General features: G+C 43.7%; 1 protein-coding gene across 12 annotated transcripts in view; it reads right to left on the bottom strand.

The window, feature by feature from the left end:
• Nucleotides 1-12,510, bottom strand: part of LOC133473355 (multiple C2 and transmembrane domain-containing protein 2-like) — a 62,312-nt gene that overhangs the window by 31,485 nt on the left and 18,317 nt on the right. For all 12 annotated transcript variants that reach the window (XM_061765054.1, XM_061765061.1, XM_061765060.1 and 9 more), the window contains 3 exons: nt 12,165-12,276; nt 3,311-3,453; nt 3,149-3,225 (listed from right to left, as the gene is read on the bottom strand). In XM_061765054.1, the coding sequence (XP_061621038.1) occupies nt 3,149-3,225; nt 3,311-3,453; nt 12,165-12,276 (332 nt within the window). The remainder of the gene's footprint in view (nt 1-3,148; nt 3,226-3,310; nt 3,454-12,164; nt 12,277-12,510) is intronic.

Consider the following 12,510-nt stretch of genomic DNA (forward strand, 5'->3'; position numbering starts at 1 on the left):
CCATTAATGATTAAACCGCTGGCAACAGAAGTGAATTCTGAATAAAATCAAAGACAAGTTAGTTCCTGATGTAGATTTACATAAACATGAAAAGACAATTTAGTCTTCAATGAGCTTGACATGTTTTGTGAATGACAGAATGTCAGACATTTTTGTCTTCAATGAACTTCAGATGTTTTCGTGAACATCAAAGACAATTTAAAGCATCTCACTGAGCTTAATCGGTTATTTTAACGATTAAAGATAATTTAGTCTTGAATTAACCTAATGTCAATGTTTTTATAAACATCAATTTAGTCTTCACTGAGCCTAACATAGATGTTTTTGTAAACAAAGATAATTTTAAGCGTTCAATGAACCGAATGTAGATGTTTTAGTGAACAAAGACAATTTAAAGTCTTCATTGAGCCCAAAAATACTTTTTTATAAACTGAGACAAACTAGTCTTTAATAAGCTTGACATAGATATTTTCGCGAAAGTCTAAGACAATTTAGTGTAGTCAAGCCCAGCTCCCCCAACACCTGCTGATCAATCAGATCCAACATGAAGCCTCCTGACCTACTGCTTACACAAGGTACAGCAGCTGTACTGCAAAGGACAGGAGGGATCTGCAGCGGGTGGTGAAAGCAGCAGAGTGGGTGATTGTAGTGATGGGCGATATATCGTGAAGCTCGAGTCGATCGATATTTTATCAAATGCTTGATATGTTAAAAGGGATCATCGATCTCTCTCCGCTGCTCTTCTCTCTCTACACGAACAACTGCACCTCAACGCACCCGACCGCCAAACTCCTGAAGTTTGCGGATGACACCACAGTCATCGGTCTCATCAAAGAGGGTGACAAGTCTGCGTATCAACAGGAAGTGGAGCGGCTGGAGCTGTGGTGCGGCCGACACAACCTGGAGCTAAACACGCTCTCGACTGTAGAGATGATCGTAGACTTCACGAGGTATCCGTCGCCACAGCTGCCCCTCACTTTGTCCAACTGCCCTGTGTCAACAGTCGAGACCTTCAAGTTCCTGGGAATTAAAGTCTCTCAGGACCTGAAGTGGGAGACCAACATACAATCCATCCTCAAAAAGGCCCAGCAGAGATTGTACTTCCTGCGGCTTCTGAGGAAGTACGGCCTGCCACAGGAGCTGTTAAGGCAGTTCTACAGAGCAGTCATCGAATAAGTCCTGTGTTCATCCATCAGTCTGGTTTGGTGCTGCCACAAAAAAGGAGAAACTCCGACTGAAACAGGCAATGAGAACTGCCGGAAAAATCGTTGGTACCCCCCTACCCACGCTTGAGGACTTGCATGCTGCCAGAACTATGACAAGAGCATGCAAAATCCTCTTGGACCCTCCGCATCCTGGTCACCATCTCTTTTAGCTCCTTCCCTCTGGTACCAGTCCTCTTGAGAGGGGTTGGCCTTTCTTCCACTTTGGAGTTGCCCACAGTGAGAGGGGCCGAGCAGGTGTGGGTATACTTATTGCCCCCTGGCTCGGCGCCTGTACATTGGTGTTCAACCCCAGTGGAAGAGAGGGTAGGCTCCCTCCGCCTTCAGATGTGGGGACGGGTACTGACTGTTGTTTGTGCCTATGCACCAAACAGCAGTTCAGAGTACCCACCCTTTTTGGAGTCCTTAGGGGGGGGGTGCTGTGGAGCGCTCACGCTGGGGACTCCATTGTTCTGCTGGGGGACTTCAATGCTCACGTGGGTAATGACAGAGAGACCGAGAAGGCCGTGATTGGGGGGGAAGAGCCCCCCTGATCAGAACCCGAGTGGTGTTCCGTTATTGGACTTCTGTGTTCATCACGGACTGTCCATAACCAACACGATGTTCAAGCATAAGGGTCTCCACCCGTGCACTTGGCACCAGGACACCCTAGGTCGCAGTTCGATGATCGACTTTATGGTCGTGTCATCGGACTTGTGGTCGCATGTCTTGGACACTCGGGTGAAGAGAGGGGCGGAGCTGTCAACTGATCACCACCTGGTGGTGAGTTGGCTCAGATGGTGGGGAAAGATCCCGGTCCGACCTGGCAGGCCCCTGCTTGGAACGTCTGGCAGAATCCCCTGCCAGAAGGAGTTTCAACTCCCACCTCCGGCAAAACTTCACCCATGTCTCAGAGGAGGCGGGGGACATTGAGTCCGAGTGGTCCACCATCCGGTATCTCAGGAGAGATCTGCAGACTGGCTAGGCCACTCCAGGACCTTGAAATGCTTCTTACAAAGCCACTCCTTCGCTGCCTGGGCGGTGTATTTGGGATCATGGTCATGCTGAAAGACCCAGCCACGTTTCAGCGTCAATGCCGTTGCTGATGGAAGGTGGTTTTCACTCAAAACCTCACAATACATGGTCCCATTCATTCTTTACTTTACACGGATCAGTCGTCCTGGTCCCCTTGCAAAAAACAGCCCCAAAGCAATACGTTTCCACCCCCATGCTTCACAGTATGTATGATGTTCTTTGGATGCAACTAATTATTCTTTCTCCTCCAAACAGGACAAGTTGAGTTTTTACCAAAAAGTAATATTTTGCTTTCATCTGACCATATGACATTCTCCCAATCCTCTTCTGGATCCTCATCCAAATGCTCTCGAGCAAACTTCAGACTGGCCTGGACATGAACTGGTTTAAGTAGGGGGACACGTCTGACAATTCAGGATTTGAGTCCCTGGCGGCGTAGTGTGTTACTTATGGTTGCGTTTGTTACTTTGGTCCCAGCTCTCTGCTCTCTTCACTAGGTCCCCCCCCCGTGTGGTTCTTGGATATTTGCTCACCGTTCTTGTGATCATTTTGACCCCACGGGGTGAGATCTTGCGTAGAGCCCCAGATCGAGGGAGATTATCAGTGGTTTTGTATGTCTTCCATTTTCTAATAATTGCTCCCACAGTTGATTTCTTCACACCAAGCTGCTTTCCTATTGCAGATTCAGTCTTGTTTGTGTGGACACACACATTTCTTGAAACAATTCCATGTTTACAGGAAACTTTAAAAACAAAGAAACAGATTGGCTACCTTTCCGTAAGGACAGGGGCCTTAATCTTTAGTGAACCTACATAGATATTTTGGTAAATATAAAAGACAATCTTGAGTCTTCAATGAACGTAACATAGATTTCGATAAAGCCAACAAAAGAGATGATTGACAGGGCTCACTTGTCCAGATCTAGGTCGCTGAGGAGGATGCTGGCCGAACCCATGAAATCATCGGTGGTCAGGTCACGGTCGTAAACCTGTCTTGAGACAGCCACAGTTACCAAGGTGACAGATAAAAAAAAAAAAATACTTACCTTTTTTGTGGTTATCATGGTGACCCACCTTGACGTAGAGCCACTGGCTGAGGTTCCGGACTGGAATGGAAAAGTTCTCGCTCCACGTGGGGTTCAGGTTCTTAAAGACCACTTTGCTCTTGTAGATCGTCTTGCCCTCCAGCTTGAACTTCACGTATGGGTCACTGGTGCCTGAAAATGGGGGGGTAGGAAAAAAATAATAATAATAATAATAATTATGTACCGTACTTTCTCGTGTATAATGCGCATTTCCCCCCCCAAAAATTTTTTTGTCAAACGTCAATAGTGCGCATTATACATAGGTATAGGAGAAAATGGGGTTATCTAGAGGTTATGAAAAAGCTGTACACTTTATTTCCAATATGCCACCGCCACCTAGAGGTTATGAAAAAGGTGTAAACTTTCATTCTAATATGCCACTGCCACTTAGAGGTTATGAAAAACGTGTAGGCTACACTTTCATACCAATATGACAGGGGTACATATGACTGCATATATCTGCAGTTATCCTCCTAGGTTTACATACCCACATAATCTGTGAAATTATTTTTATTTTTTTTATATAAATACGACTGATGACTGAACAACAACCATCATTAATTTCTTTATGGTTAAGTTTTGTTGAATGATAATGCTTTTCTGAAATGCTTGACAGTTTAATTTTCATTAAAATAAAATTAAATGTGTTTCGCCAGGTCCTTCATGTTTTCTTTCAAGAATTGTACAAATTCTGCCTGGGTAATCAAACATGAGCACAACTGAGTGTTTTCTCATTTACTAAATAAATGTACGGCTGTGAATTTCAAAATAAGAGCAAGTAAATAAAAAGAAAGTATTATGTGTTCAAATAAAGTGCTTTACTTAAGAATAATTCAAAATACAGATAATACTTCATGTTTTGATCATATGGGTAGAAGGAAAATCATGCATTGTAAAAAGGCATTATACATACGTAGAAGGGTTTTCCAGAACAAGTATAGTGGGTAATGAACTCAAAAAGTAAACTGGTTTTGATGGTTATAAAAAAAGTAGATTTAGGTTAATTGAAAATTGCCTTCGATGTTTATGAAAAGACATATGTTGTGTTCATTGCAGAATAAATTGTCTTTGATGTTTATAAACGTACGTTTGGTTCATTAAACACTGAAATTGTCTGATTTTTACGAAGACAGGTTAATTTAAGACTGAATTGTACTAGATGTTTACAAAAAAATACGATAGGTTATTTGAAGACTCAACTGTCTTTTCACAAAACATACTTTGTACAAAAGTCAATACTAGCTTTGTTTTTATATTCCTTTTTCACAGCCATCAATATTACTTTTAACGAATAGGACACAACAGGATAAACGAATAAAACACTGAGGGCCACAAAACTAGGAGAAATCATCAATGAAGGAACAACTAATTATATTTCAACAACAAATTACATTTAAATCGAGTTTGCTAATGATTTGGGAAAAGGGTGCTTTTTTTTTTACCATGTGATTCAATCTATAAGTATAATTGAAAACTGTCCAACCCCAGAATCATAATGGCACCTCACATTTGTTTTTTTATGCTCCATGGACCAGGAAGTAGCCTACTAACTAACCAACAGAAATACAAAGCTGAATTGTTTTCACCTTTATTCATATCAGCCTGGGTTGAGGTTTTCCCTCTACTTAGTAGCATTATAGTTACAGTATATATGATCATTATAGCATTGCTAAAACAACAAATCTAATGGTGGATTAAGATTTTTTGCATGGTACCGTACGTTAGGTATATGGAAGACCAATTTATTTTTTATGTTGATGAGAACGTATACATTAGGTTCATTGATGACCAAATTGGCATATGAATATACAGTTTTGCTTTTTTGGGAGTTGTTTTATGGTTTACAAGAGGAAGCTAAGCACATAAGCCTTCTTGTCAAAAAAAGACTTGAGCACAGCTTGGATTAAAAAAAAATGAAGTCAGATGTTGTTTCTCAACGTCTACTGGAAGTTACCACATGTGCTTTCCAGTAAAGAAAAACGACACCCCCTTTCTAAGTCAAAATTTTGGTTTGATGAGCCACAACTTCCTGTTCTGCTCCCACAGTAAAATTATTGCTAACCCGAGCCACATTTCCCTATTCTAATTAGCATAGGGACAGCGTTTGTTTACTTATACCAACATTTATTTTTTTTGGCTTCTGTTGCAGATTTAATTTTGACCAGTCAATCTAACGGTTGTAATACTTAACGCAGGGAGCTACAAAGCACCAACACGTTCTAAGGCTTACACTTTAAATTTCAACTAACCTAATGTGTGTGTTTTGGAAACATCCAAAAGTGATTCAAAAACATCCCAATGAACCTCATGTACATTTTTTTTGTACACCTCAAAAACATTTTATATTTTTCAACAACCCCGTGAACATGTTTTTGTAAACAAAGACAGGTTTGTCTTCAATAAAAGCAAAGCTGGAGAAACTTTGGAGTCTTGAATTCACAAAATGTACGTCTTTTTGTAAACAAAAAACATTTTAGTAATCAATGAACCTTATGTAGTAATTCAGTGGAGTCTTGAATTTAAAAAATGTACATCTTTTTGTAAACTAAAACATTTTAGTCATCAATGAACCTTAGGTAGTAATTTATTAAAATTGAAGACCATTTAGTCTTTAATGAACCAAACAATTAAGACTTCAATGAACGCAATGTACGCATTTTTGTAACCATTCCAAAAATTTTTTGTCTTGAACAAATCCAAAGTACGTTTTAGTCTTTAATGCTACTAACGTAGTGATTCATTACAAGTGAAGACAATTTAGCCTTTCATGAACCAAACAATGTTTTTTATGAGCGTTAAAGACAATTTGTCTACAATTAACCTTAGGTACGCTTTCGTAAATATCAGACATTAGTCAACAATGAACTCAACATGCATGCCCCCCACAAAAAAAAAAAAAAAGTCTCTTATGAACATTCCACTGGTTTTGGCTGGAAGCTAAATGCAGCGCATCTTTGAACAATGTTGCCTGTTGATGGTTTTGCTGCAGTATCTTTAGTGTTGTACTAACAACTAAATAGCTAATCAAACAAGTGCTCAGCTTCTGCTTCAACAAACTAGAAAAGTCAGACTTTGATCCCGTCTCATGTTTAGCGTTATCTGTCCTGGTGCAGGGTAAACATACAGTAGCGGGGTGTGCCTCAGAGGGGTTACAATACACCACCTGGAACCCGACACCTACAAGAACAATATGGCTAACCCATCGCTAACGCAGTGAGATTATCTCACATTCCTAACAGTCAATCATTTGACAGGAACATTTACAGAAAACTGACAATTCGATTTTGGGAGAAAGGTAGGGCTGGGCTATGAGTGTTAACGATTTGGTCTCTCTATTTCTCTTGCAACATTTTTTAAAAAAACAACTAGCAACTTTAGTCTTCAATGAAACTTAATTAAACGAAATACTATTTAGACTTCAATGAACCCTTTGTACCTGCTTTTGAAAACAGAATTTAATCCTTAATAACCCAAACGTATGTGTTTTCATAAACAGACAATTTAATTTCCGATGCCTCCTGCCTTGGACGGGCCTGCCTTCTGTGCACCGTTCTGGTCGCTGGGGGATGGTCGGTTTTGGGAGTGGGTGCTGTTGGGGGGGAGTAGCTGTAGGGTGGCGAGGGGCTGGCCCCCTTTTCTCTGTGGTCTTCCAGCAGGTCAGGCTGGGCCCACAGGAGTCTAGCCTCTTACTTCACACACACTGCACATTTTTATTACTTACACTGTTCTGAAAAAGTACGGCTCAAAGACCCCTTATGATGACAACAATAATTGGATCTTGTTTTCCCTCGCCCGGACGCGGGTCACTGGGGCCCCCCCTCTGGCGCCAGGCCTGGAACTGGAGCTCAAAGGCGAGCGCCTGGTGGCCGGTCCTGCACCCATGGGGCTTGGCCGGGCACAGCCCGAAAGGGTAACGTGGGTTCCCCTTCCCATGGGCTCACCACCTGTGGGAGGGGCCATAGAGGTTGGGTGCAATGTGAGCTAGGCGGTGGCCGAAGGCAGGGACCTTAGCGATATGATCCCCGGCTACAGAAGCTTGCTCTAGGGACGTGGAACAACATCTATCTGGCAGGGAAGGAGCCCGAGCTGGTGTGCGAGGTCGAGAAGTTCTGACTAGATAAAGTCGGGCTCGCCTCCACACACAGCTTAGGCTCTGGTACCAGTCCTCTCGAGAGGGGTTGGACTCTCTTCCACTCTGGTGTTGCCCACAGTGAGAGGCGCCGAGCAGGTGTGGGTATACTTATTGACCCCCCCGGCTCGGCGCCTGTACATTGGGGTTCACCCCAGTGGACGAGAGAGTTGCCTCCCTCCGCCTTCGGGTGGGGGGACAGGTTCTGACTATTGTTTGTGTGTATGCACCAAACAGCAGTTCATAGTACCCACCCTTTTTGGAGTCCTTGGGGTGGTGGAGAGCGCTCCCGCTGGGGACTCTATCGTTCTGCTGGGGGACTTCAATGCTCACGTGGGCAATGACAGTGAGACCTTGAAGGGGGTGATTGGGAGGGACGCCCCCCCCGATCAGAACCCGAGTATTGTTCTGTTATTGGACTTCTGTGCTCATCACGGATTGTCCACAACGAATACCATGTTCAAGCATAAGGGTGTCCTCACGTGCACTTGGCACCAGGACACCCTAGGCCGCAGTTTGATGAGTGACTTTGTGGTCGTGTCATCGGACTTGCGGCCGCATGTCTTGGACACTCGGGTGAAGAGAGGGGTGCAGTTGTCAACTGATCTGATGGTGGGGGAAGATGCCGGTCCGACGTGGCAGGCCCAAATGTATTGTGAGGGTCTTCTGGGAACGTCTGCCAGAATCCCTTGTCAGAAGGAGTTTCAACTCCCACCTCCGGCAGAACTTCACCCACGTTCCGGGGTTGGCGGGGGACATTGAGTCCGAGTGGACCATGTTCCTCGCCTCCATAGCCAAGAGGGCTGACCGGAGTTGTGGCCGTAAGGGGGTCGGTGCCTGTCGTGGCAGCAAACCCCGAACCAGTTGGTGGACACCAGCGGTGAGGGATGCCGTCAAGCTGAAGAAAGAGTCCTTTCGGGCCTTTTTGGCCTGTGGGACTCCTGAGGCAGCTGATGGGTACCGGCTGGCCAAGCGGAATGCAGCTTTGGTGGTCGCTGAGGCAAAAACTCCAGCGTGGGAAGACTTTGGTGAGGCCATGGAGAAAACTTCCTGACGGCTTCGAGGAAACTCTGGTATACCATCCAGCGAGGGCAGCCGTGGCCCAATGGTTAAGATCATCGCCTGCCACCATGGGGGACCTAGGTTCAAAACCCCGACGGGACCATCCGCCAACATCCTCCGGACTCACGGCTGTGGTGTCCTTGAGCAAGACACCGATACCCCGAAATGCTCCCCGGGCGCTTCAGCTGCCCCCTGCTCCAGTGTGTTCCACTAACATGTGTATGTGTTCACTGTGATGGATTAAATGCAGAGAACAAATTTCATGTGCATGCATGTTCATGACAATAAAAGATGATTCTTCTTCTTCTTCTTCTTCTCAGGTGGGGGAAACAGTGCACCATCAACACTGTGTATAGCGGGGATTGGGCGCTGCTGACCGCGACTCGAGACGTTGTGAGAATACTTCGAAGACTTCCTCAATTCCACAGACATGCCTCCCCATGAGGAAGCAGGGTCTGGGATCTCTGAGGCGGCCTCTCCTATCTCTGGGGGTGAGGTCACCGAGGTGGTTAACAATCTCCTCGGTGGCAAGGCCCTAGGGGTGGATGAGATCCGCCCGGAGTTCCAAAAGGCTCTGGATGTCGTGGGGCTCTCTTGGCTGCCTCTGCAATATCGCGTGGACATCGGGGACAGTGCTTCTGGATTGGCAGACTGGGGTGGTGGTCCCCCTTTTTAAGAGGGTGGACCAGAGGGTGTGTTCCAACTCCAGGGGGATCACACTCCTCAGCCTCCCTGGTAAGGTCTATTCAGTGGTGCTGGAGAGGATGGTCCACCGGGAAGTCAAATTTCAGATTCAGGAGGAGCAGTGTGGCTTTCGCCCTGGCCGTGGAACAGTGGACCAGCTCTACACCCTCAATTGGGAGTTCGACCAATCAGTCTCCATGTGTTTTGTGGACTTGGAGAAGGCGTTCGACCGTGTCCCTCGGGGAGTCCTGTGGGGGGTGCTTTGGGAGTAATTAGTTGTACCGAACCCACTGATATAGGCTGTTTGGTCCTTGTACGACCGGTGTCAAGAGTTTGGTTCGTATTGCTGGCAGTAAGTTGGATTTGTTTCCAGTGATGTTTGGACTCCGCCAAGGATGCCCTTTGTCACTGATTCTGTTCATAACTTTTATAGACAGAATCTCTAGGCGCAGCCGAGGCATAGAGGGGGTCCGGTTTGGTGGTCTCAGTATTGCATCTCTGCTTTTTGCAGATGTGTCAATAATGCCGTGCACATCCGAAGAGAAACCTGTTGCGACATACTGTTGCCGTTTGCCATTGTCATTTGCCTTTTCTATAAGCAAAAAAAAAAAGGGGGGGGGGGGGGGGGACTACTCAAATAGGGAATCTGATTTTGTGAGGGAAGAAAAAGTATTTTATTTTAAAACCATTTGGGCCAGCTTCAATGTAAGGTTGAGGCATGAACTAAAGAAGGACAGACTACATTTTTGATCAGGAAAAAGATGCAACATTTGTTTATTTTTTTACTTGCTTACTTACCTATGTACAGCCATTCTCAAGTAATTCCTGTTTCTTTTCTGCACCCAGGCTGCCATACCCTTCAACCCTTTCAAATGTCTTGAAACTTTCGGGGATTATTTTTCATGTTTTTCCTACCGGACTCATCTGTTTTGTGGATAGCTAAGCTCACATTTCACAGTTTGGTTTCCAGGAGAATCATTGGTTTTCTTTAAGGAGAATTGGGCGTAAGGGCACCTCCCTTAACTAAAGCCATTGTTTAGACTCAGATGTTTTGCGGCGGTTGTGTCAATTCACATCAAACAGGTACTTTATGTACAGCGCTTACATGTTTACTATAAGATTATTAGATAGACCAGTGTCGATTGAGAGTAAGATGAGCTGAAGCGGAACGTGATAAAAGACAATCGAGCAGAGTTGCTGGACAGGAAATGCGATATGGTGGCAAGAAAGAAGATAACGTGAGTTTATATAAATCAATGCATTGTTTCACAATTCAAAATAGTTACCAGTGTCTTAATAACATGCACTGTATGTGGCATGACTATATATTATATTGTGAAAAATAATTTTAATGCAAATATATATATTTTTTTAAATGGCAGAAACCTGTGTGTGCATTTTAATACTTTAGAAACATTCCTGTATAAAAACTCAAATGACATTCACCAATTAGTGTTAAAAAAACAAAAACAAACACAAAAAAAAACGGGAAAAAAATTGTATACCTATGTTCATTTGAATACTTTGCAACAGAAACATTCCTGTATAGAATAAAAAAAATAACAACTCACTAACAAGCATATGCATGCTGCCTCTTGACCACTTTCAAACAAAAAATGTCACATTCTGAAATAGTTTGTATCCAGGCACTTCCAAAGCGCAAATGTTTGTTGGGCAGCTAATTAACAAATAATTATTGACTCTAAGAAAGGGGCGGGACATTTGTAATTTTGATTGGATGGGAATTGAAATCAATTTTACTAATTGACAAACCAAATGTGGCCTATTACAATTTTGACTCCTTGGCGAGCTATCGGTAGCCTACGGGCGACACGTTGGAGACGCCGACATTGCAGGCACAACTATTTGTATGACATGGGGTGCCATTATTTCAAGCCATGACTGTATAAAAAGACATGCTGTGGACACAGTCACATCGACCCAATGGCCACTCTCTTTTTCTATTGTACAGCTGCTACTTGGCAGCTCGTCGCCGTCACTGTCAGGTTCTGACCTCCTGATCAGCTCAAACATGTAAGGTATGACGATGGCAAGATCCGTTGGGTGCTCCTGTACATCGAAATCCTCCTCCTCCTCATTCCACCACGCTCGCCATTGCGTATAGAGTGTAGCACGCTGTGTTTGTCAATTGCAACGTCACTTCCGGTAGCCCTTGCGGTGGATGGAGTAACCACACCCCGGTGTCTTGAGCTTCGGCTATGTTCGGGGAGTGCTCAACACGCGTAATAAAAACCTCATGTTAAGCTAAACTATAGTTGACAACTTGCTGGAAGTGACATGCATGTATTACATAACATATGAACAATGAAAATATGAATTTTAACTGACCCCATAACATCTTTGTTCTCTGACCTTTAATATACCATCACTGTCGTATGAAAACCATATTTGTGCTGGGAAGGAGGGGGAAAAACAAATTAATAAATAAACAAAGGCAACCACCCACGTTTCACCTAAAGACATGAAATTCGGTGGACATGGTAAATGGAGTGATCTAGAGACATGTCTATGCTAATAGGTTGCATTAAAAGTCTCAATTATGCACCAGATTGAACAGGAAGCCAGCTATTTCAGTTGAAAGCAGCTATTTCCAGCGAATTCCAAGACTGGCACTTTAATGAACTCCTCCGAGGGAATTTGCCCAAATGAGTCTTGTAAACCATCAGAAGCAGGTGTATGAGACAGATGGTTGACGTTAAATTTCCAACCTTTTTTTGTTACGTCATCTAATGTGGGCAAGAGCATGGCACAAAAAATTGAAGTTCGTTTTAAGAATTGAAAAAGATTTGGAATTATGTGAAAATGTAGCCCGCGCAGACAGTTTCACTTAGGAGCATGAAATTGGGTAGACATGTCTACCGTAACAGGATGCACGAAAAAGTCTCCAGGACCCATGCGTGAAATTAAAATAGGGAGTCAGCTATTTTGGTATTTCTTTTCTTCTTACCGCAGCGGTCCCTGATGACCAGGTTGCGTCCCTCCTTCAGGTTGATGGTGAGTAAGAAGGATCTCAGAGATTCTTTGCTGCCCTCGAAGACGCCGGTAGACTCCATTTCACCCTGGACACACACACACACAATTTAGTATGCATTTGTTTCATCACAACTTAAAATTTTCAATTACCCTGAAATTTCCCAAATTTATCATTTTCAGGAAAAATCTGCAAAATAGGATATCTTCAGCTCAGTGAACCTCTAAAGGATTAACTAAAAAAACAAATTGTCACTACAAATTTTTTGAAATATAGTAAAAGGAGAAGGAGAAAAGATATACATATATATATATAGTTCTGA

The sequence above is a fragment of the Phyllopteryx taeniolatus genome, chromosome 2 (assembly GCF_024500385.1).
Source record: "Phyllopteryx taeniolatus isolate TA_2022b chromosome 2, UOR_Ptae_1.2, whole genome shotgun sequence".
NCBI classification, from domain to species: domain Eukaryota; kingdom Metazoa; phylum Chordata; class Actinopteri; order Syngnathiformes; family Syngnathidae; genus Phyllopteryx; species Phyllopteryx taeniolatus.